The sequence below is a fragment of the Triticum aestivum genome, chromosome 3B, assembly GCF_018294505.1.
Source record: "Triticum aestivum cultivar Chinese Spring chromosome 3B, IWGSC CS RefSeq v2.1, whole genome shotgun sequence".
NCBI classification, from domain to species: domain Eukaryota; kingdom Viridiplantae; phylum Streptophyta; class Magnoliopsida; order Poales; family Poaceae; genus Triticum; species Triticum aestivum.
The window spans coordinates 131,091,926-131,116,808 of NC_057801.1; the positions used below are offsets into that span (position 1 = coordinate 131,091,926).

The 24,883-nt window shown below is 46.4% G+C and overlaps 1 protein-coding gene and 1 long non-coding RNA gene across 6 annotated transcripts; both read left to right on the top strand.

Annotated features, from left to right (window-relative positions):
* The first annotated feature begins 397 nt into the window (after positions 1-397).
* On the top strand, positions 398-6,127 carry LOC123068984 (DDT domain-containing protein DDR4). Its single transcript, XM_044491694.1, has 11 exons — positions 398-617; positions 710-820; positions 1,750-1,842; positions 1,928-1,965; positions 2,083-2,164; positions 2,298-2,404; positions 3,934-4,096; positions 4,173-4,262; positions 4,379-4,499; positions 4,943-4,985; positions 5,080-6,127. The coding sequence occupies exons 1-11, from the start codon at positions 471-473 to the stop codon at positions 5,852-5,854; spliced, it is 1,770 nt and encodes a 589-aa protein (XP_044347629.1). The 5' UTR covers positions 398-470; the 3' UTR covers positions 5,855-6,127.
* A 1,247-nt stretch (positions 6,128-7,374) lies between these two features.
* LOC123068985 (uncharacterized) lies at positions 7,375-13,460 on the top strand. 5 transcript variants are annotated; one of them, XR_006432189.1, is made up of 6 exons: positions 7,375-8,186; positions 8,287-8,387; positions 8,475-9,990; positions 10,099-10,307; positions 10,393-10,459; positions 11,463-13,460. It is a non-coding gene; the product is annotated as an uncharacterized lncRNA (long non-coding RNA). The 5 variants fall into 5 exon arrangements; XR_006432186.1 differs by having other exon boundaries at positions 7,376-7,713; positions 7,784-8,186; positions 8,475-10,307; XR_006432188.1 differs by having other exon boundaries at positions 7,377-8,186; positions 8,475-10,307; positions 11,463-11,550; positions 13,112-13,460.
* The last annotated feature ends 11,423 nt before the right edge of the window (positions 13,461-24,883 follow it).

Here is a 24,883-nt window from a genome sequence, read left to right on the forward strand (position 1 = left end):
AACACATAAGTAAAACAATGATATATAGGTATTTTAAAATTTCAAAATAATGATATTTTAAAATTTCAAAATATGTTCACTATGGACGGAGGGAGTATTAGGGCGTTCATGGATTCTTGTTTTAGATTTATCTAGATACAGATGTATGTAGCCATTTTTTTAGTGTTAGATACATAGGTATCTAAATAAATATAAAACCATTTTTTGGGATGGAGGTAATAAAATGCTACGAAAACCTTCAATCAGTTTCTATCCAAATATAGGCCCCTGTCCATACTAATAAATCCATGCCTTTGTTAGGGTTAAAAATGAAATGTGTGGCCGCTTTGTGTGAGAAAAAAAAACCTATAATACTCAACCACTCGCAAGCGCCGCTTCCCCGTGTGCGCCTCGACTCTTCCCCGCCCTCCGTCCCGCCTCCACCCCCGAATTCTCCCCCCTTCCCGCCCACCCAACGCTCCTCCGCCCCCATGGCCTCGCCGGCGAAGCGCCCGAAGCACTCGTCGCCGGGGAAGCACCCGGAGATGCCGCCGCCTGCGGAGGAAGGCCCCGCGGAGGATCCCCGCGTGCTCCTCCGCCGCCGCTGGGAGTTCGCCTCCGTTCTCCACTTCCTCCAGGTGAGCGCGGATTCGTCTAGGGTTTCCGTCCCCCCTTTTGCCATCTGTTGCTTTTCCGCTTCGCGTCGGCGTAATCGGGTACGGATTTGCAGGTATTCGAGCCGGTGATCGAGGCGAACCTGGGGCTCTCGGCCGACGAGATCGAGACGGCGCTCATCACCAACAACGACGACCTCGCTCGCATCCACATTGCCCTTTTGAAGGTTTTCATCGCCCGCATAATTTTTGTGCCGAGTTTGCGTGGGTCGTGGGTCGCAGAGCGCGTGCAAGCACTTTGCTGATCTGATTTGGTCCGGCCAACAGTGCGATTGATTGTTTGTGCAGAGATCAGATGCATCGTGGCATGTCGAAATAGTCTAGGTTTGGAGTGCCTAGTATGCTTTGTTTTAAGCTGATGCAATCTGATTCACAAAAAAATATATCTAAAAACTGATGCAATCTCTAAAAAAGTTTTAGCATTTATTTTCCTTATAATTTTTGTTTTCTATCACGTAAACCGATTACTATGAACATTAGGTATTGATGTTATTTTTTGTGAAACAAGGTGGCCTGATTGGATTCATATTCTTGTTATGAATGTGTGTTTGAGACTTTGGAATTATTACCAGGCGCCAATATATCTGGCATAGAGCTAAAACAGCATCTTATTGACTGATCAACGTCTTTCACCAAGTCATCAACATGTCTGTCTACCTATTATTTTCTAAACTAAATTACTGTTCTTTTATGTACTCAAGTTTCATACCTGTCATTCCAGAAAATATGTTGGCAAGTGCAGATCTTCTACCAACTATAGTACCTGTACTAAGACAATTCAATTTTGTAAAAATCTCTGTGGTCATATCCCCCCCCCCCCCCCCCCCGCGCGGTCTTCTAGTGCAGTTGGCATTTCTCAACAGGACATGTGTGGGGCATCTTCATTGTTTATGTATTTGTACCAAATGTTTGTGTTGCTTATTGTATAATACATGGCCTACGCATCTGCAGAAAGCGATTTTATGTCCGTACAACTATTTTAGTTTGGTACATTTTGCTTCTGACATATTGAAGTACCACCTCTTTTTTTTTTGTCGTACAATGCCATGTTTGTCCGTTATGTTGTTCACTAACTTATAGTGGTCAAATGTATCAGGGAATACCACCAGTTAACAAAAAACTCAAACTCGATGTTGATGATGGATGGGTGATAGCAACTGCCAAGAAACTATCCGACTGGTGGTCATGGGTAGGTTGCTAGTACATATTGCTTGGCCTTTGTACTAATGTAAGTAAAATAGATTATCCCAGGCCTTACTAAGTTTTGGTTTCAGGTCGCTGAAGGGGCAAACCCGTTCGAAAAAAATCGTGGGTATGCATCATCATATTGTAAATAAGGCTCTGTGTGTTGTACTCTTTATTGATTTTTCATCACTATAACCCTTTACTCTTTATTGATTTTTCATCACTATACCCTCTATTGGTGCAGTAAGGAAGTTGAGACGTTTAAGGAGCAGGATCCAGTGAACCGTTTATTTATACTCAAAGCGCTTTGTGAAGTTCGCTTAGAGGTATTGCTTTTGTGAGACATGTTCTTAATTGCTGAAGTTTTAGCCAGCTGAGCATTTACACATGTTAAATATCAACAAGTTTCCTTGAGTGTTATACACATGGTAGATTGATATTATTTTTTCTATATTTCAGCAAGATGATGCAGTATGCTACATAACTGATGAAATGAAGAAAGGAGTTAGTATTGGCAACTTTAGGAAAGACAAGTTAGGGAGTTCTAGTGATGGGGCTATATACTGGTCAGTATCCCTCTTTCCTTTTCGTTACATTTTCCATAATCTATCATCTTCGGTCACTTCTATTCGCATTTGAGTTTTTTGGTATTACTATAACAGTAAGCTCAGACAGAAAGGTCTTGTTACCCTAATGGGAGGAAACCTAACCATTCCATAAATTTTAAACCCTTCCATGCACATGTTGGCCACGACAGGAGCAGGGGGTGCTCATTTAATAGTCCTTACTCCTCAAGCTCACTTCTTAAATCCATTTCTGCATATTCCAAAATTGCAATCACAACTTCCAAATCAGAAGTTGATGCAATCTTTGATATTCATGGCTTGACTCAAGATTATTAAGTCGTCGCGTTGTCGCCATTTTGTCCGGGTGCTCTGACGTGGACGACTGGGAGCGATGCCCAGGATTTATTAGTTAGGTGGGTGCCCAGAAATTAATGGTGTCGCCTCAGCTAGCTGTGTCGCTTGACCAGGGGGGAATTGATGGAGTAAACTTGAGTTTTGGCACAAGAATGGGTGAAGACATTGGATCTGGGTGGGACGCCACCGGCGTGTCCGATTCGCTTGCGGACAGAGACGTGGAGCTGTGGAGCTGTGCAGCTGCTGGAGCTCGTCGTGGCTCACTGGCCACAGGGCTGCTGGAGTGGCAGTAGGGATGGGGTTGTTGGCTGTAGGGGCGGCATGACAGGGGCATACAGGGAAGAGACTGGGCTGGGGGATGCGGTAGAAGGGAGTTAGGTTGGAGGGAGAGGCTGAGAGGGACGGAGAGCTGCTAGGGTTTCTGTTAGCTTATGTAGTCCAGGTTGTTGGGCCTAATGGGTTGGCTCTGGAATAACTTTTGGGCCTAACTTTGACATAATGTTGGGATTTGCTACCATATGGGGTATAATTTCATATATCTTGCCATGTGATATATTACTCCCTCCTATCCATATTAATTTGTACTAAATCAGCGGCAATTAAAATGGAACAGAGGGAGTACTTATTATTATTTTCACGGAACACCTAATTGTCGCCATGCCGGGCGCCATGTCGACTCAACTCGCTGGTCTTAACTCGCCTTGACTCAGCAACATGAAACCTTTGGCTTTATTCTGTTGGACAGTTGAAAGACTTGGATTACACCATAAGCTGTTGCCATAGATATAGTCCATATTTGTCTTTGTTTTCCTTGTGCTTTTTTAAGCATAGATCATAGATGACCAAATTGAAATGGTCAGCTGTCAGGCAAGCAATTTGCTAGTTGCTACTAATGCGAATTGGATGACTGTTCTAAAACTCGATAGGGACGAACGTGGCTGACTTATAAGGATTTACTCCTCCATCCTTGGTATTGCCCTTCTTGGTTTTCAAATACCACCTACTGTATCTCTAATATGACACATACACTTGATTTAAAGTGATTCTGGGTTGGACCTTGAATCTTTTCATCTCGTGTTTGTTTTCTGTCCATTGCACATTCCAGAAAAGTAATTGATTGCCCCCTTTGTATCTTTTGTTGTCTTGCTGACACTTCTTAATTTTTCTGCTTGAAGGTATGTTGGGGACTCAACTATTGGATATAGATTATACAAAGAAGATGTATTGGTTGGTTTTAAGAATAACTGGAAGGGGAAGGATGGCCGTTTGACAAAACCAGTTACCAATATTCAGTGGGAAACAGTTGCAACTAATCTTGATGAGTTTCTTGAGATATCAGTTACGTTTCCTGCTGAGATGTTCTTCATGTGCATTTAACTTTTTAGTACCGATATTTGACATGTGATGTTTACAGGAGAAGTTATGCAGCAAGGGTCGATCTGAAGCTACCATTGGGGAGCATCTTAAGGAAAATATTATTCCAGCTGTGGAGAAGTTCCAGAAGGTAAGTTCTACCATAGTTGCATTTTTTGTTATGTTTGCATCTATCTATCCTTGGCAACAGATTACTTTTGCGCTGATGGTTTAGCACAACATTTTTACCTGTTCTTTAACTTGCAGAAGAAAGAGAGGGACTTGAAACGTCGGCAGCAGAAGAATGAGCGTTTGGAGCGTTTAGCTTTTGCTAATGTTTTCCAAACCCGTTCATTGCGCGAACGTAAAGCTGTCAGCTACGATTACTGTAAGGAGCATTTCTATTCCACAACCTTAGCTACAGATGAAAAAAACACACTCTAAATTTCCAGCAGTAGATGAATAATTGCAATTTTAATGAAACCTTGTCACAATTGTTCCTTACATTGGCAATATCTTTTGGCTTCACGGCCTGCAGCTTGGCTGTTATATTAAAACTCGTGTTCTTTGGCATCCCTCGTTTATGTAATCAAATTTATGCATTTGTCAATATGCTTTTACTGGTAATGATCATCAGAGGCAAATTAGGGGAGTTGGAACACCGATTCTACTGTATTTGTTAGTATTTGTTGTTTGCAATATGTGATGTAGGTTGCTTCCACTATGTTCCAATTTTGTAGAAGATTATATCTTGACCGTTCAAAATATTTATATTTTGTGATCACCTGCTATCCTTTTGACATTGATACCATGTGTTTGTTTTCTGGGCAGCTGATTATGATCGTCGCATAAACGAGGCAATAAAAGCTACAGCGTAAGTTCAACAATTCCACTGCTGTTTCCCCCTAGTTTCTTAGTAAATACTATAGTGGTGCATATGTGAAAAGAATCTACTTACTTGGATGCAGGAAAGGAAAGGAAGCTGATTCACGCAAGGAGGCGGCGAAAAAGGAAAAGCAAGTTCCTTGTCAAGCAGACAACAAAGCTGATATAGGTGCTGACATCGAGCATAATGAAGACAGAGAACAGGAGGATGCCAAGGAGGGCCTAGATGATCTTAGTTCTGGCGACGATGAAGTCTCAGACTACGATGACAAGGATGACGGCTCCTCCAGCAGCGATGGAGACACTGATACTTCTGACTCCCACGAGAGCAACTCGGATGAGGAGGTTATTGTACCACGCAAGAGGACCCGCCTTGCTGCCCGGGCTCTTGCTAGCAAGCAGTTTCGACCAGGGGTTCGTCGGAGTCGAAGAAACATGAAAGGTTCTGATGAAGAGATGGTGCACCCAGGGGAGGTGACTCCTGAAGCTATGACAAAGAAAACAACGAGGCAAAGACCGACGCCCATCTCCAAGCAGTTCTCTATGTCAGGCTCTGAAGATGGCTCCGAAGAAGATCATCAGTCAGAGTCAGCTGCAGATTCTGAGAAAGAAGATCATCAGTCAGAGTCAGCTGCAGATTCTGAGAAAGAAGATCATCAGTCAGAGTCAGCTGCAGATTCTGAGGAAGAAGATCATCAGTCAGAGTCAGCTGCAGATTCTGAGGAAGATCATCTGTCAGAGTCAGCTGCAGATTCTGAGGAAGATGATCATCAGTCAGAGTCAGCTGCAGATTCTGAGGAAGATGATCATCAGTCAGAGTCAGCTGCAGATTCTGAGGAGGAATCTGGATCGTCTTAGAGATGAGTATCTGTGCATCTCTTTTGCATTTTGTGTTGTGGATGGAAGTCGGCGAGTTCGTTAGGTTTAGGGCCCTCGCCAGCTTCCACTTATACCAGCTCGAGGTAGTGGGAATCAGACGGCACCATTGCCTAGTTTATCTTTCTTTTTTTCGAAGAATTGCCTGGTTATCTTGGAAGTCGTGGGTATACTTTGTTGTTGTGGTTGTACATACTTGTCGTGTTGTCAGACTGTTCACTTAAATTTTGCTTTATGAAACTTTAAACTGATCAAGCACGCTCTGGCCAGCCTGAAGTTAATTGTGGTGCTCGTGTGCTCTGAAAGTGGCTTGTTTTTGATGCATGTGACGCTGGAGATTGTTATGCGGCATGTTGTTGGAGGATGTGTGTCCTGTGGAGGAGCCCAATGACAAGGGATATGGAGCAGGAATTGTTGGGACGCCCGCTCAACGCTGCTCCGGTTGAAGTGAAACGTACTAGTGTACATCGGTGGTGGTTTCCCGTACCCCGTCTTCCACTTCGAGGAAAAGAGGCGACCCTGGGCAGGCGGTTTCTCCTCTTGATGGAAGCAGGCGAGGCCGTGGGTCTCCTCCTCTGAAGCAGCGAACAGGCGGCGTCGACAAGCCGATGGCCTTGTCTTCTCATCGTCTGGTCGGGGCGGTGAGATTAGATATTCTTTTTCTCTTCAACTGTTGTTGTTTTTCTAAGTGGTGCTGGAGACTGGAACGAGTTGGATTTTCTGAAGCGGGATTGCTGGTTCGACAACTAGGGCTCTTCCCCGACTACGTCGATGGGATGCGACAGATTCAGATCCAGGTTAGCACGGGGAAGTTCCCTGGTCGACGCGCCACACCAACAAGCATTGCTGCTTGCAGCAGGATTGCTTGTTGACTCATAAAGTATTTATGGCGATGGTGTTCCTCTGAATTGGGCGATGGTAGAGGTTGTGTTTCTTCTCGGACCAGCGCTCCGACGGCGTCGGATGTTGGATGCAGTGATTCAGTGTGTGCAAGGATCCCTATGGACTTTCTTGTATTTCTTTTTATGTCAAGTGTTCCTCTCTCGATAGTTTTTAGGACATCCGTCAACTTCTATTTTTAGTTTCTCAAAAAAAAAAACTTCTAATTTCTCTAGGAGTTGGCGCGTGTGCTTGTACATGTATTCTGATTGTTGATCAATGATATGCGTGGTTTACTAAAAAAACACTGCTCCAACTACAATCACCATGGCGAGGGGAGGATCCAGTTTCGAGGGGAGGACATCCAGAATCCAGAATCCAGAAATAAGAGAAAGATGGATGTACAAGACTCCTTAGAGCTCAGGCACTCTCGGCCGTCGGATCGTTTCCCTTGATGCGTTCTCGTCCGTCTGATCGAGATCTGGAGAAGACTGGGCCGTTGGATCTGGGATTGACACTGCTGGAATGAATAGTAATGGCAGCAAAATGTAAATATCGTGCCCCCACCGGGGTATTTCGGTCATTTCATTTTCCGGGGTATAAAATGGGAGAGCTAGCGCTGGAACCCTAGCCATTCCCTCTCGCTCCCCCCCGCTCTCCTCTCCTCCCTGTCGCCGCCAGCCATCCTCCCAGCCCCGCCTCTTTTCCTCCCCACAGCCCCCCTCCTCCAGAGAAGCAGCAGGCCCCGCCCGCCGCGCCGCCGCCGCCGTCGCGCGCGACCCTCCTCTCTCGACGCCCGCTCGCACCGACGCATCCAGGGCTGCTCTGGCTCGCGTGGCGCCTCCACCGCCGGCAGGAGGGGGCCGCAGCGGCCGTCGTGCAGCCCGACGACCAGGAGCGCCTCGCTTGTCCGCGTCCACGCCTTCGGCGGCTCCTACGCCGACGAGCTCGTCTCCACCGCGGTGAGCGCCCCCACGCTGCCCACCAACCCTGCGCCTGCCCTCCCACTCTGATCCTCGTAGCCTTGCCTAGGTCTAGGAGCCGGTGGCCCGCGGGAGGATCTCGCCCGTGAGGCGATCCACGTCTGCGTCAGCAGCTTGTTGAACTGCGAGTACTCCGGGTACGCCGCCAGGATCTTGGTGATGTTGTACCCCTCCGCCGCCGCCGCCAGGGCCAGCACCGCCAGCGCCACCGGCAACGTCCGCCGCCGCGCCTCCATTATCCTCTCCTCCTTGGTCGGTGCCGCTGCCGTCGGCGTTTGGAGCTTGGCCGCTAGCGCTGGCCGGGGTCGTTTCAGCTCAGCTCGGGATGGAGTGGGGCGGAATGGTGGAGAGCACTGAGCTGAGCTGAGCTGAGCAGAGCACCACTGATGGTGTAATCCTCCTCATCCACGACGCCCATCTCCGGCCATGGCGACCTCGGATCTCCGGCCCTGGTTGGTTCCCTCCTGTCCTCCCTCCCCTTGTCTTCTCTGTTTCTTCATCTCCCCTCCCTCTCGTTCATCCTGTCTTTGATTTGTTTTGTTTTGTGTGCAGGTTGCTCAGATGTTGTTGCTGCTGCTGCAGGTGGACGTGGTGAGCTCCATCCCATCTTTTTACCCTGCTGAAGCACATACTGATCATGTGGAGTTTTTCGAGTATGTTGAAGAAAAACTCATCTGCTTTGGATATTCGGCCAAGCACATGAGCATATGTGTTCCCTGACCTTTGTTTCAATTTTTTAGACTGCCTGCTATAAAGGTCAGGGAAGAATAGCACAACATGGATTCATAAACCCACGGTGGGTGGATGGTGAGCTGTTGGTACTCAATGGCAAGGTAAAAAAACATCTGGCGCTTTTGGTTTGCATTTGCAGCATCACTGCTAGAATTCTACTGAAATAAATGTCTAAGCATCACCATCATGTATAAGTTGTGCACGCTAAAATAGTTGTATTCAATTTTGGAGACTTTTAGAGTATAGTGCTGCCGTTTCCATTTGGAAGACATCAATATAGTGTTTCCAATTCCAAGATTATATTTCTGGATCTAAGTAGCGTATATTTCTAGCATCCTTCTGTGCTAAGAATTTTAGAGAAATCTAACTTTGAGAGAAATATAGTGTTTCCTATTTGTAAAACTATAGAGATTATAGAAGTATTGGATGCCAGAATATAGTGTTTCCAGGATTGCTTCGGCTAAAGCTTATAGATTGTTTTCTATCAATGTTAGATTTGTTTATTGATGTCTTCCAAGTACTCATTTGATGTCACTTCCTGACTTTTGTAGAGTTTTATATCTTGGCAAAATACTTTGTAAAAGAAATGATACGTAAATATGAGGTCTCGAAAGTTCTGTGTATTTTCAGAGCATGGAAACTAAATAAACACTTTGAGTCCATCATTTTGTGTTTGAAAGCTCTTCAGATTTTGTTTATTTGCTACCGTTGGCATTGGACATATTACTCATGCAGTGATACATATATCATATATGTGATGATTTCTGACTTGACTTATGCTATCTCCTTGGTCCTCTGCATGTTCTGGTTGTTGACAAGCAGGCAATGTGCCATGATGAGAGCAACGCAAGTAATGGTTGTTTTAGTGTTGCATATACATCACTGATTGTGTGTATCTACTTCTCAGTTGGCTGAATAATTAGTGGCTCACTAATTAAACAAGCATGGATGCTAGAGCTAATTTGTAGCCCCCTAATTTAACAACCCAGGATGCTAAAACTTTCTACAATGGAGCTAATTAAACAAACCAGGATGCTAGAATTAATTATTTAGTGCCATTATCGAAGTCAACTCCAGTTGTGTTATCGGAAAGCGCTGTAATCGGAAACGAGACTTTTCCACCCAACCAAACGCGTCGATAAATTGTTCTATGCAACTGAATGAAGCAACTTATTATAGTATATGCCTGATAGCTATGGCCATGTAGATTTTTATTACCTTTTTTATTGTGTTCCTCCTTTTGGTACTTCCTCTCTTGTGTTCGTGCTCTTAGTACCGAACTTAACGTCAGGTGGTTACCTTTTGTGGTTTCACGAATGCGCACTGAACTGAATGTTGCCTTAATTCTCATGATGATGTTGAACTCAATGATGTTTTGCTCCTATTACATGTGAATGTTTATTTTTTCCTTTTAGTTTGTTATATCCTGTTTGAATACCCGTGCTAAACCTGGATTCCTTCTAACTTAGCATTACTGGTTTTGATCAACATGTTGGGACCGCACCCTCGCGCCAAGGTTTAATGGTTGGTTATTTCTCCTCTGTTGAACCATACTCTTTTCCTCGCTGGGCAACCATATGTATGCAGAGATGCCTAAGAAATTTGTTAACCAATTTATATGTGTCCTCCAAGAGTGTGGGTTGATGATCGTTGCAAGTTTCTGGTCTTTCTCAAGAAGTATGTCTTCGGGGCGGTGGAGAGTCAATACATGATTAAGTTCACTAGGTATACATCTGTTGCATGGTGGGAGGGTCTAGAAGCAGAATGTCCTTTCTGCACCTATGCATTGACTCCAATTAATCAGCTCCCAAGGTCTACAAACATGCCTGAGCGTTTCACAGGTACTTTTTATGATGCGTGTCGTGATGCTCCTTTTGTATTGGGCATGCCTTTGGTGTATTGACTTGTGTTTTTTTGTATGGACAGATGTGGCTGGGATTATCCCAGTTTTCTTCCTTTTTTCATGTTGGAATCAGTGACAATACCTTGCCGGGTAAATTACCTTCTCTCCTATTACAAAGTAGTGTATACTCTCTAGCTACTTATTGTGTTCTTTCTTGGCTGTAGCTTATTTGCCATTTTTAACTTCAAAATGATATGTCAAATATGCTCTAAATTTTTTTATGCCATCGGAGATCTCAGCTCATATTACTTCCTCTCTGTTTATGGTTGGGTAGTGGTGATTTACTGATTTTCTATGGGTTCATACTTACTTCAACTTTGAAGTGGCATTCTAATATTTAAAAGCCACCTTTATGCTAGCAGATAGCCTGATTTTACATTAAAATTTCTAAGGATGAAACAATCTGCATACCATAGAGCACACATCATTTAACTTACTTTATCGAACTGCGCAATTTAAAACCTTGTTCTGTAATGCAATTCACATTTGGCCCGCTATTTCTTACTTTTAGATGAGTTTTAATGTTAGTCTGATGGAAACTGCAGGGACAGTTATTAACTTAATTTTTTTCCTAACAGCACTCCTCGTATTCTCTCCACTATGTTTAGCTAAGGTTGCAAAGTAAGAAGCATGTATGCTCTTGGTATTCAGTTCTAAAAGTTCAAATAAAAATCATCTAGATTTGGTAACCGTGAATGTTTGTGAGGGAGGTACATAAAAGAGTTAATTTCACAAAGCATAGTGTAGAAAATATACTGACCCTTTTAAGTTAATGGCTCTGGGTACATATGTATTGTATAACAGTTGACCCCTTTAAATTTCCCTTGTCTTTCATGTTCCAGATAGCATGTACCCATTATATAATATATTGTGACAAATAGATAAGAAAAGGCACAACATAATCTCATAAACCTGTTGTTAAAATATATCTGGTTGTATTTCAGCTTCTATAACGTTGCTTAAAATTCCTAAAAAGTTAATAGTTCTTTGTAGCCCAGAACATATCCTGTTCATGTACTCAATAGCAGCAGAGACGAGCACGTGATGCGTTGGTCTTCTGGTGGGTTTCTGACGATTTGGCTCTTGGATGCAGGGTGGGTACCAGGAGATGAGTCTCGTGGCGGTGAGCGGAATGGAGACAAGGATGGCGACTTGATGCTTCTCAGAGACCTCCTCTGGAGGTGAATTTTCTGGGCCTTTTGTTTGCTATTTCACAGAGTTGTATCTGCATGCTCATGTTGTTCTTCAGCTTATGTCATGTAGTTTAGGTTCATATATACACTACTTAATTAGGTTCAGGAGATGGTTCGCTGTTGGACGTGTGCTATGGGATGTTTTGGTGGTCTGATGCTTTTAGCCACCGCTCTCGTTCAGGAGGTGCTCCTTTATCTTGACCATGACTCTGATTTTTAGTTAGACACCATGTTTGCAGATTCAGTTCCAAAGTCAGGGTACTGTTTTTTATTTTTTGTAAGCATTAGTGAGCTGAAATATGTAGAGTTTGGATTGGGGATATAAGCATTGTTAAACTAAAGAAGCCTTTCCATGCTCAGCATTATTGGCGACCTCTCTAATTTGGAGTTGTGAACCAATGGGAGATTCATCGTTTAATATTATTCTTTAATCACTAAATCATATAGGAGATTCCTTTGCTGCCCCATTAACCAAATATTAGTGTTACTAAAAAACTGACAAAATGTTATTCTGGTTGCGACTGAGCCCTACTGAGGCAAGGTCGCCCCTTTTAACCGCTTACATCCTCAATAGGTGAGTCCCTGGCACCCCTCTCTCTATTGATTGATCCATATATCGCCAGGAAAGAATGGCTATCAGTTCAACTACTATTGGACTATGAATTATTGTTTTTTTAGGGAAATTAATTACTCCTTGGAGAATCATAGATCCATGTTCTATTTTTGTCATGTAAGTTAGGTTATAACTATGTAGTTACAACCACATATTCAGAGTTGCAATAAAAAACAATTAATAATAGAAACAAGTCAATTATGCGACTCGGTTGCGTCTTTCCGCATATCAATCTTGGTTTAGGTCATTTATTATTTGATCCAGTGATTGTGTTGATGGCTTAGTTTCTATTTCTTCAGAAAGGCACAAATAGGATCAACCCTATCCAATTAAAGTTTAATCACCTCACATATACATGCTTTTTTTGAATATATATAGTTGTATTCAATTTGGCTAGGATGTAATCCCAGTGCTGCTAAAGTTATTCCCCAAGAAATCACATATTTGCAGTGTTCTTTTTGAAGAAATGTCTTCCTGCACAATACTATGTATGGCTAGCTGCTAGCTGTTGATATATATTGATTTCTGTCAAAGAGATTGCAGTTATATAAACCTTAATTAGACATCTTTGAAGGGAGTTTAGCCATTCCATATTTCTCTTTTGGGCATGTGTTGGCATGAGATTAGTACCAGCGACTGTGGTGGCTTACATGAGAAGTGTTACATGTCTTGGCATGGTTTTATATAAGCCAGTAACACCGTTTTATTTTCTGTCTGTCATGATTTATCAGTTTGGTTGTTATAAATCTGTTTTTCATCAAGCTCATATCACTGTTTATTTGAATTCCTTGCATTTGTGATTAGTTGACGGTATAAGCCTTATTTATCAAGTGAATTTGTAGACTGATGTACTTGCAGACTAATAATAGTATTGACATTTGCTTACTAACTAATGTCTCTGTAGCAGGCTAATTTGTGTGTTTTTGGTTGTGGCAGACCATTTTTAGTCAAATTGAGAAACAACCGCCTTTTTGTCTTGGCCCATAACCAGCCGTGAAAGACGAGATGTTTATGCTGCCCTTCTACCTTCCTCCTTGTCCCTATTTTTCCCCATCGCGTGTTGCGCTCTCTGAAGTAAAATAAACAGGAAACTGTATGCTGAAAAGTGGGGTGATAAATATCTAGTTACTAGATTAACTAAATTTGTGATCCCAATATTGTGAGCAAAATAGTGAAATGTCAGGGTTTGCTCTACTGCAAATTTGCAGTTTACTTGAACTTTGTTGTGATGAGCAATTCTGGTCTGACCAAACTAATAAATGCATGTGCTTTCCATGTTTTGTTCCCAGTAAGAAGTTGATTCTGTATTTTATGTATTTGTTGTGAGCTACTTTTAACTCTGATAAAGAATGTACATTGTATTGTTACTTGCTGGTGTTCTTACATCTTTCATCTGATGCTTTATTACCTGGTTGGGAGTGATCGCACCCGCGGGTGTGCGAGAAGCCACAGTTTCTATCTGGTCTATGTTAAGCCTGTCGAGATGACTTCAACTTCTGTACCCTAAGACCAACCAAGGATTTATCAGTTTGGTTTATAAATTGTTTGTAAGCTACTACGTGTTGTCGTATCTTTTATGCCTAGGATATTTAGTGCTAAACCTATCGGCGAAACATGCTTTCTATGTTCATGCATTATTCAGAGGCTTCTTATTGTGTGTATACAAACATTTGGACCAGCACCCTCGCGCCAAGGCACAATCCTGATCTAGTGCACTATTAGTGGAGAGTGTGGTGGCTGCCCGAGCCGCTTATGAGAGTGACACGAGAGATTGGGCATTAGCCCTTAGGGTTAGGAAAATGATCGCTTCCGACCGACCTTCCTAACTTTCGGTAGGTCACGCGCGGGCCTGCAATGAAGGTAGATCCCACTGCCACGCATCGCTCGATGCTCGTGTTGTCCCCACCTTAGAGCATCTCCAGCCGTGCCCCCAGAACGGCCTTCCTAGGCGATTTTTTTGCGTCGGCGCCGAAAAAACGGCCCAGTCGCGCCCTCAGGACGCCGAATTTCGCCGGCTCGATCCGTTTTTGCGCCCGGCAATCGCAGGCCGAACCCGGCGCACTAGAGGGGTGCTCGGGGGCTCTGGCGCAAGGGAAAAGCGTTCCTGGAGCCACATTAGCAGGCGAAAAGTCAAGCTACCCGTCCAGATTCACCTCCTACCCCCCCCCCCCTCGCTCAACCGCCACCCTGCCGATCCCGGCGCCGTCCACCACCCATCGCAGCTAGGTAGACCATCTCCCGCCGGGAAAAAGAAGGGATTTCACCGAGGCAGCCTCTTCGCTGCTGTCCGGGCAACTTTTCCGGTGTTCCGGCTGCGCAGGGTCTGTACACCGGCGGGCTTGCGCCCACCTCGCCCGCAAGTTGTTCGGTGAATTGCCCGGCCCGGTGATGGACTCCGAAGATGAGGAGGCGCTCGCGGCGTTGCTGGAGGAGGAAGCCGAAGCCGACGTCCAGGAGAAGGAGCATCTCATGGTGCTCGCCGCCCTCGCGGCCTGCTAGCAAGCAGTGAAAAGCCGCGGCGAGGTGGCTCGGCGCTTGGGCGGGTGAAAGCAAAGAACTGGCGTCGTCTGGAAGGCTACTGCATGCTCTACTCGGACTACTTCACCGACGCTCCATTGAACAGTGAGAAAACATTTCGGCGCCGTTATCGGATGAGCCGAAAGCTTTTCCTCGGGATTGTGAATTCCATTCGGGAGTTCGACAGCTACTTCAAGTGCAAGATGGATTGCACCGACACACTTGGATTTACCTCGATCCAGAAGTGCACGACAGCTATGAGCATGCTTGCATACGGAGCTCCCGGTGATTCACTCGACGACTATGGGCGCATGGCCGAGTCCACCACCATTGAGTGTTTCTACAAGTTCTGCAGGGCAGTGGTGGCAGTGTTTGGACCGCAGTACTTGCGAACACCCAATGCGGAAGACACTGCTCGGATCCTAGCACAGAATGAAGCAAGAGGATTTCCTGGGATGCTTGGAAGCATTGACTGTTGGAAATATGCCCTAGAGGCAATAATAAAATGGTTATTATTATATTTTCTTGTTCATGACAATTGTCTATTGTTTATGCTATAATTGTGTTATCCGGAAATCGTAATACATGTGTGAATACATAGACCACAACATGTCCCTAGTGAGCCTCTATTTGACTAGCTCGTTTATCAATGGATGGTTACGGTTTCCTGACCATGGACATTGGATGTCATTGATAACGGGATCACATCATTGGGAGAATGATGTGATGGACAAGACCCAATCCTAAGCATAGCACAAGATCGTGTAGTTCATTTGCTACAGCTTTTCTAATGTCAAGTATCATTTCCTTAGACCATGAGATCGTGTAACTCTCGGATACCGTAAGAGTGCTTTGGGTGTACCAAACGTCACAACGTAACTGGGTGACTATAAAGGTATACTACATGTATCTCCGAAAGTGTCTGTTGGGTTGACACGAATCGAGATTGGGATTTGTCACTCCGTATGACAGAGAGGTATCTCTGGGCCCACTCGGTAATGCATCATCATAATGAGCTCAATGTGACCAAGTGGTTGGTCACGGGATCATGCATTACGGTACGAGTAAAGAGACTTGCCGGTAACGAGATTGAACGAGGTATTGGGATACCGACGATCGAATCTCGGGCAAGTAACGTACCGATTGACAAAGGGAATTGTATACAGGATTAGTTGAATCCTCGACATCGTGGTTCATTCGATGAGATCATCGTGGAACATGTGGGAGCCAACATGGGTATCCATATCCTGCTGTTGGTTATTGGCCGGAGAGCTATCTCGGTCATGTCTGCGTGATTCCCGAACCCGTAGGGTCTACACACTTAAGGTTCGGTGACGCTAGGGTTGTAGAGATATTAGTATGCGGTAACCCGAAAGTTGTTCGGAGTCCCGGATGAGATCCCGGACGTCATGAGTAGTTTCGGAATGGTCCGGAGGTAAAGATTTGTATATAGGAAGTCCAGTTTCGGCCACCGGGAAAGTTTCGGGGGTCACTGGTATTGTACCGGGACCACCGGAAGGGTCCCGGGGGTCCACCGGGTGGGGCCACCTATCCCAGAGGGCCCCATGGGCTGAAGTGGGAATGGAACCAGCCCCTGGTGGGCTGGTGCGCCCCCCTTGGGCCTCCCCCTGCTCCTAGGGTTGGAAACCCTGGGGGTGGGGGGCGCCCCACCTGACTTGGGGGGCAAGTCCCCCCCTTTGGCCGCCGCCTCCCCCTTGAGATTGGATCTCTAGGGGCCAACGCGCCCCCAGGGCCCCTATATAAAGTGGGGGGAGGGAGGGCTACGCACCCAAGCCCCTGGCGCCTCCCTCTCCCCCCGTAACACCTCTCCCTCTCGCTGAGCTTGGCGAAGCCCTGCCGAGATCCCCGCTGCTTCCACCACCACGCCGTCGTGCTGCTGGATCTCCATCAACCTCTCCTTCCCCCTTGCTGGATCAAGAAGGAGACGTCTCTCCCAACCGTATGTGTGTTGAACGCGGAGGTGCCGTCCGTTCGGCGCTAGGATCATCGGTGATTTGTTTCACGACGAGTATGACTCCATCAACCCCGTTCTCTTGAACCCTTCCGCTCGCGATCTACAAGGGTATGTAGATGCACTCCTCTCTATCGTTGCTAGATGACTCCATAGATTGATCTTGGTGATGCGTAGATTTTTTTTATTTTCTGCAACGTTCCCCAACATCGACTGCATGCATTGGAAATGGAAGAACTGTCCATTTGCTCAGGGGTTGTACAAAGGCGCCAAAAGCGGTTGCATTGTGGTACTTGAGGCAATGGCCACACAGGACCTCTGGATTTGGCACTCTTTCTTTGGGATGCCAGGAACTCACAATGACATCAACGTCCTGGAGTGCTCCCCAGTCTTTGCCAAGCTTGTTGAAGGTCATTCTCCTCCGGTGAACTTCGAGGTCAATGGGCGGCAGTACAACAAGGGGTACTATCTAGTTGATGGCATCTATCCAAGATGGTCGACATTTGGAAGACCATCTCAAACCCTGTGCCGGGAGGCAAGAACGCCTGGTTTGTGAAGGTTCAGGAGGCTTGCAGGAAGGATGTTGAGCGGGCATTTGGTGTGCTCCAATCTCGATTTGCTGTTGTCCGGTTCCCTGCTCTAACCTGGTCGAAAGATCAAATGTGTGAGATCATGACTTGTTGTGTCATCTTGCACAACATGATCATTGAGAGCGAGAAGGAAGAGCCAGTGTTTGACACTGAACCATATTGCAAGCAGGGTCCTCTTGCCCAAGTTGATCACCAGCTACTGGCAAACTGGACTGACTACCTCAATATGCGTCAGGAGATCCGAGACCCACAGGTGCATCAAGAACTGCAACACGATCTGGTGGAGCACCTATGGAGGCTCAAGGGCGAGGCCGGGAATGACGTGTGATGAAATTTGAGTTTTTATTTGTTAAACTATATAATTTGTATTGAACTATTTGGTGAACTATTTGATTTATGTGATGAAACACACCGAACCATGCCGAACTATGTGACGAACTAATTGATTTCTATTTGTATGCGAAAGTTCACGCCGAAACATGCCGAACCGCACCGAATATGGGTCGATTCATGCATATATCAGGTCGTTTTTGGACATAATTGGGCCGAACACTGGGCCGAAATCGGCGCCTGGGGGCGACGGCTGGGTGTCGAACCGCCCCTAGCGCCGAGTTTATCGCCGTCTCACCCCCAGGCCACTCTTTTTCGGCGCCCTGGGGGCTGAACAGCTGGAGATGCTCTTATCTCTTTCCTTTTTCTCCTCCTCCCCTCGTGTCTCATCTACATAACCTCTCCCTCTCTCCACACTAAAGAGCTCACTGCGGCCAATACCCGTCGACCCATCGCTGCTGTGAGCCCCTCCCCACCGCATGTTGTTGCCGCCGCGCGTTGCAACCCAGGAGCTGCAGAGTAGAGGCCCCATGGTGCGGCGAGCCTGGCCACTCCCCAGCCATGCTCAAAAATTGAGATCGCTGCATGGAATCGGTTGGATTTGATGCTACGACCACAACTATACTATGCTTGACCCGGCGACGCGCCGTGCTGAAACCGACATGTACTGTGGACAAGTGACGTGATGTGCTGGAACCGGCGGCGAAATTTACCACAACCGGCAATCATGGTGCTATAAAACAGGTGACACATGTGCTCCACGTTGGAGACATTTTGCTGCAACCGTTGAGCAGAAATGTTGGAATCGGCGACCAGTGATGTTGGAACTGGAGAGTGAGGATGCTGCAACCACGGGGGCTTGGAGCTTGCCTGTGTAGAAACTTGGAACGAGCGATGCATTGTGCTGGGACCGGCAGCGTTTTTTTGCTAGAACCGACGACCTTGGTTGCTGCAAACCCGACGGTCAGCAACGTGTGTGGCAACCGGACGCTAGAATCGGCGTCCGGTGATGCTAGAACCGGAGTGCAAGGATACTGCAACCACGGGGGACCAGCAAAGGTTGTGTGACCATCGGGGTCGATTCTTTTGATGGCACCACGGGGCAAAGTTTCTGCAAACGAGTGGCGGATTTGCTACAAGCGGCAAATGGCCGGTGCTGGAGAAGAGGACTAGTGTACATGTTAGGCCGGCGCCTATCGTCGCCCTTAGGGTTATAAGAGCATCTCCAGCCGTTCGGGCCCCCAGGGCGCCGAAAAAGAGCGGCCTGGGGGCGAACCGGCGGTAAATTGGCCTCTAGGGTTCGGTTCGCTCCCAGTCATAGGCCCATGGTCGTCGTGGGTTCGACGAAGTTTGTTTCATTTTTTTGCAAACTCGACGACTTTTGCAGGAACTCGGCCATACTTCATCAAAATTTGTACAACAACGTAAAAACATGCAAGAACTACGTCTAACTTAAAAAAACTAAAGAGCCTAGCCGCCGCCATTGCCGCCGTCGCCGTCTACATGCCAAGAATCCTATAGAAGCGGATGTAGTCACCGCCGTCGTCGTTGTCGTCGTCGTTGCGCGCCTCGCCTGCGGCGTCCCTGCTGCAGCCCTGGCCGAGGTCGCCGACACGTGGTGGGGCGCTTGACGGCCCGGCCTCGCCCTCATCGTCGTTGTTGATGACGATAACGCCGCCCTCCTCGGCTCGGCGATGGGCCTCAGCGCGGCTACGGGCCTGGGCTCCAGGTACGCCCGGTGCTGGCGGCACCTGCTCGCGGACGTAGTCCTCCTTCGCCCATATGAGGGCGGACTCGTCGTCGGGGGCCACCATGTCGACGTGCTCTGGCTTCACGGGGAGCAAGCCCAGCTCGGGCTTTGGCCGGACCAGGCGCAGGGAGCGCCTCACCGGTGCTGTCGCAGGTGGTGAGGGTTCGTTGATGATGAGGGCGCCGCTGCGAGCGCGACGCCCGAGCGGTGTCCCCTCGGGCTCGGGCTTGGCCGGACGTAGGGCCGACGAGCCAGAGCCCGACGACGAGGACGACCCCGACTCCATTCGCCGCGGCATCCAGGAACTGCCGCGGCGGCGAGAGAAGGAGGACCGCGTCGGATACTCCAGCCGCGGCACGCTGCCGGTCTCGATGTGGTCGAGGATGGCGTCGAGTGTACGGCCGGGGACGCCCCACCACTCGCGCCGTCCTTCGGAGTTGAGGCGGCCGCGGGGAATGATGCCGTTGGCAGAGGTGATCTGCTCCTCATGGCGGCACTGGAAGTACAACGTCCACAGTGTTTCGCTGTCAGGCACGTACCTCGGCTGGTTCCGTTGCTCCTCCGATAGTGAGGAGCGGACGCGGGCGATCTGCGCCCGCTGTGCCGCCCCTTCGGGCACCGGCGACACCGGGACTCCGCCGGCGCTCAATCTCCATGCCCCCGGCACGTGCATGTCGGGGGGCGTCGGGTACTTAGCCTCGTAGAGAAAGCGCGCCTCCGGCTCCTAGAGGTGTCGGTGGCTGAAGCCGTTCGCCGCTGCGCCGTTGCCTGAGAACCTCTCGGCCATGCTTTGCTCGTCGGCGGGGAGGGGAGTGGGGGGGGGAGCCCGCCGGCTGGGAGAAGGCTTTTGCGAGGGGGAGAGGGGCAGGCTGTGGCGCTCACCGGCGGGCAGTGGGCGCCTTTTATTGAAGGAAATATACCCTAGAGGCAATAATAAAGTTATTATTTATTTCCTTATATCATGATAAATGTTTATTATTCATGCTAGAATTGTATTAACCGGAAACATGATACATGTGTGAATACATAGACAAACATATAGTCACTAGTATGCCTCTACTTGACTAGCTCATTAATCAAAGATGGTTATGTTTCCTAACCATAGACATGTGTTGTCATTTGATTAATGGGATCACATCATTAGGAGAATGATGTGATTGACATGACCCATTCCGTTAGCCTAGCACTTGATCGTTTAGTATATTGCTATTGCTTTCTTCATGACTTATACATGTTCCTGTAACTATGAGATTATGCAACTCCCGTTTACCGGAGGAACACTTTGGGTGCTACCAAACGTCACAACATAACTGGGTGATTATAAAGGAGTACTACAGGTGTCTCCAAAGGTACATGTTGGGTTGGCGTATTTCGAGATTAGGTTTTGTCACTCCGATTGTCGGAGAGGTATCTTTGGGCCCTCTCGGTAATGCACATCACTATAAGCCTTGCAAGCAATGTAGCTAATAAGTTAGTTACGGAATGATGCATTACGTAACGAGTAAAGAGACTTGCCACTAACGAGATTGAACTAGGTATTGGATACCGACGATCGAATCTCGGGCAAGTAACATACCGATGACAAAGGGAACAACGTATGTTGTTATGCGGTTTGACCGATAAAGATCTTCGTAGAATATGTGGGAGCCAATATGAGCATCCAGGTTCCGCTATTGGTTATTGACCGAGAATAGTTCTAGGTCATGTCTACATAGTTCTCGAACCCGTAGGGTCCGCACGCTTAAGGTTTCGATGACAGTTATATTATGAGTTTATGAGTTTTGATGTACCGAAGGAGTTCGGAGTCCCGGATGAGATCGGGGACATGACGAGGAGTCTCGAAATGGTCGAGACGTAAAGATCGATATATTGGACGACTATATTCGGAGTTCGGAAAGGTTCCGAGTGATTCGGGTATTTTTCGGAGTACCGGAGAGTTACGGGAATTCACCGGGGAGTATATGGGCCTTATTGGGCCATACGGGAATAGAGGAGAGATGCCAAAAGGAAGGAGGCCTGCGCCCCCCCCCCTCTGGTCCGAATTGGACAAGGGGGGCAGCCCCCTTTTCCTTCTCCCTCTCCTCCTCTTTTCTTCTCCAACAAGGAAAGGAGGAGTCCTACTCCCGGTGGGAGTAGGACTCCCCCCTTGATGCGCCTCCTCCATAGGCCGGCCGCCTCCCCCCTTGCTCTTATATATATGGGGGCAGGGGGCACCCCAAAGACAGACAACAATTGATCCTTGAGATCTATTAGCCGTGTGCGGTGCCCCCCTCCACCATAGTCCTCCTTGATAATATTGTAGCGGTGCTTAGGCGAAGCCCTGCGACGGTAGAACATCAAGATCATCACCACGCCGTCGTGCTGACGGAACTCTCCCTCGACACTCGGCTGGATCGGAGTTCGAGGGACGTCATCGAGCTGAACGTGTGCTAGAACTCGGAGGTGCCATAGTTTCGGTGCTTGATCGGTCGGGCCGTGAAGACGTACGACTACATCAACCGCGTTGTTCTAACGCTTCCGCTTTCGGTCTACAAGGGTATGTAGATTACACTCTCCCCTCTCGTTGCTATGCATCACCATGATCTTGCGTGTGCGTAGGAAATTTTTGAAATTACTACGTTCTCCAACAGTGGCATCCGAGCCTGGTTTTATGCGTAGATGTCATATGCACGAGTAGAACACAAGTGAGTTGTGGGCGATACAAGTCATACTGCTTACCAGCATGTCATACTTTGGTTCGGCGGTATTGTGAGATGAAGCGGCCCGGACCGACATTACGCGTACGCTTACGCGAGACTGGTTTCACCGTTGCGAGCACTCGTGCTTAAAGGTGGCTGGCGGGTGTCTGTCTCTCTCACTTTAGCTGAATCGAGTGTGGCTACGCCCGGTCCTTGCGAAGGTTAAAACAGCCAACTTGACGAACTATCGTTGTGGTTTTTATGCGTAGGTAAGAACGGTTCTTGCTAAAGCCCGTAGCAGCCACGTAAAATTTGCAACAACAAAGTAGAGGACGTCTAACTTGTTTTTGCAGGGCATGTTGTGATGTGATATGGTCAAGACGTGATGCTATATTTTATTGTATGAGATGATCATGTTTTGTAACCGAAGTTATCGGCAACTGGCAGGAGCCATATGGTTGTCGCTTTATTGTATGAAATGCAAACGCCCTGTAATTGCTTTACTTTATCTCTAAGCGGTAGCGATAGTCGTAGAAGCAATAGATGGCGTAACGACAACGATGCTACGATGGAGATCAAGGTGTCGCGCCGGTGACGATGGTGATCACGACGGTGCTTCGAAGATGGAGATCACAAGCACAAGATGATGATGGCCATATCATATCACTTATATTGATTGCATGTGATGTTTATCCTTTATGCATCTTATCTTGCTTTGATTGACGGTAGCATTTTAAGATGATCTCTCACTAATAATCAAGAAGTGTTCTCCCTGAGTATGCACCGTTGCGAAAGTTCTTCGTGCTGAGACACCACGTGATGATCGGGTGTGATAGGCTCTACGTTCAAATACAACGGGTGCAAAACAGTTGCACACGCGGAATACTCGGGTTAAACTTGACGAGCCTAGCATATACAGATATGGCCTCGGAACACGGAGACCGAAAGGTCGAGCGTGAATCATATAGTAGATATGATCGACATATTGATGTTCACCGTTGAAACTACTCCATCTCATGTGACGATCGGACATGGTGTAGTTGATATGGATCACGTAATCACTTAGAGGATTAGAGGGATGTCTATCTAAGTGGGAGTTCTTAAGTAATATGATTAATTGAACTTAAATTTATCATGAACTTAGTCCTGGTAGTATTTTGCAAATTATGTTGTAGATCAATAGCTTGCATTGTTGCTTTCATATGTTTATTTTTATATGTTCCTAGAGAAAATTGTGTTGAAAGATGTTAGTAGCAATGATGCGGATTGGATCCGTGATCTGAGGTTTATCCTCATTGCTGCACAGAAGAATTATGTCCTTAATGCACCGCTAGGTGACAGACCTATTGCAGGAGCAGATGCAGACGTTATGAACGTTTGGCTGGCTCAAAATGATGACTACTTGATAGTTAAGTGCACCATGCTTAATGGCTTAGAATCGGGACTTCAAAGACGTTTTGAACGTCATGGACCATATGAGATGTTCTAGGAGTTGAAGTTAATATGTCAAGCAAATACCCGAGTTGAGAGATATGAAGTCTCCAACAAGTTCTATAGTTAAAAGATGGAGGAGAACTGCTCAACTAGTGAGCAAGTGCTTATATTGTCTGAGTACTACAATCGCTTGAATTAAGTGGGAGTTAATCTTCTAGATAAGATAGTGATTGATAAAGTTCTCTAGTCACCATCACCAAGTTAGTAGAACTTCGTGATGAACTATAATATGCAAGGGATGATGAAAACAATTCCCAAGCTCTTCGTGATGCAAAAATCGGCGAAGGTAGAAATCAAAGAAAAACATCAAAGTGTTGATGGTGGACAAGATCACTAGTTTCAAGAAAAAGGGAAAAGGGAAGAAGGGGAACTTCAAGAAGAACAACAAGCAAGTTGCTGCTCAAGTGAAGAAGCCCAAGTCTGGACCTAAGCCTAAGACTAAGTGATTCTACTGCAAAGGGACTGGTCACTGGAAGTGGAACTACCCCAAGTATTTGGCGGATAAGAAGGATGGCAAAAGTGAACAAAGGTATATTGGATATACATGTTATTGATGTGTACTTTACTAGTGTTTATAGCAACCCCTCGGCATTTTGATACTGGTTCAGTTGCTAAGAGTAGTAACTCGAAACGGGAGTTGCAGAATAAATAGAAACTAGTTGAGGGTGAAGTGACGATGTGTGTTGGAAGTGGTTCCAAGATTGATATGATCATCATCGCACACTCCCTATACTTTCGGGATTAGTGTTGAACCTAAATAAATGTTATTTGGCGTTTGCGTTGAGCATGAATATGATTTGATCATGTTTATTGCAATACGTTTATTCATTTAAAATTAGAGAATAATTGTTGTTCTGTTTAAATGAATAAAACCTTTGATGGTCATACACCCAATGAAAATAGTTTGTTGGATCTCGATCGTAGTGATACACATATTCATAATATTGATGCCAAAAGATGCAAAGTTGATAATGATAGTGCAACTTATTTGTGGCACTGCCGTTTGGGTCATATCGGTGTAAAGCGCATGAAGAAACTCCATAAAGATGGATTTTCCGAATCACTTGGTTATGAATCATTTGATGCTTGCGAACCGTGCCTTTTGGGCAAGATGACTAAAACTCCGTTCTCCAGAACAATGGAACGAGCTGCTGACTTATTGGAAACAATACATACCGATGTATGCGGTCCAATAAGTGTTGATGCTCGTGGCAGGTATCTTTATTTTCTGACCTTCACAAGATGATTTGAGCAGATATGAGTATATCTACTTAATGAAGCACAAGTCTGAAACATTTGAAAAGTTCAAAGAATTTCAGAGTGAAGTGAAGAATCATCGTAATAAGAAAATAAAGTTTCTGCGATTTGATCGCAGAG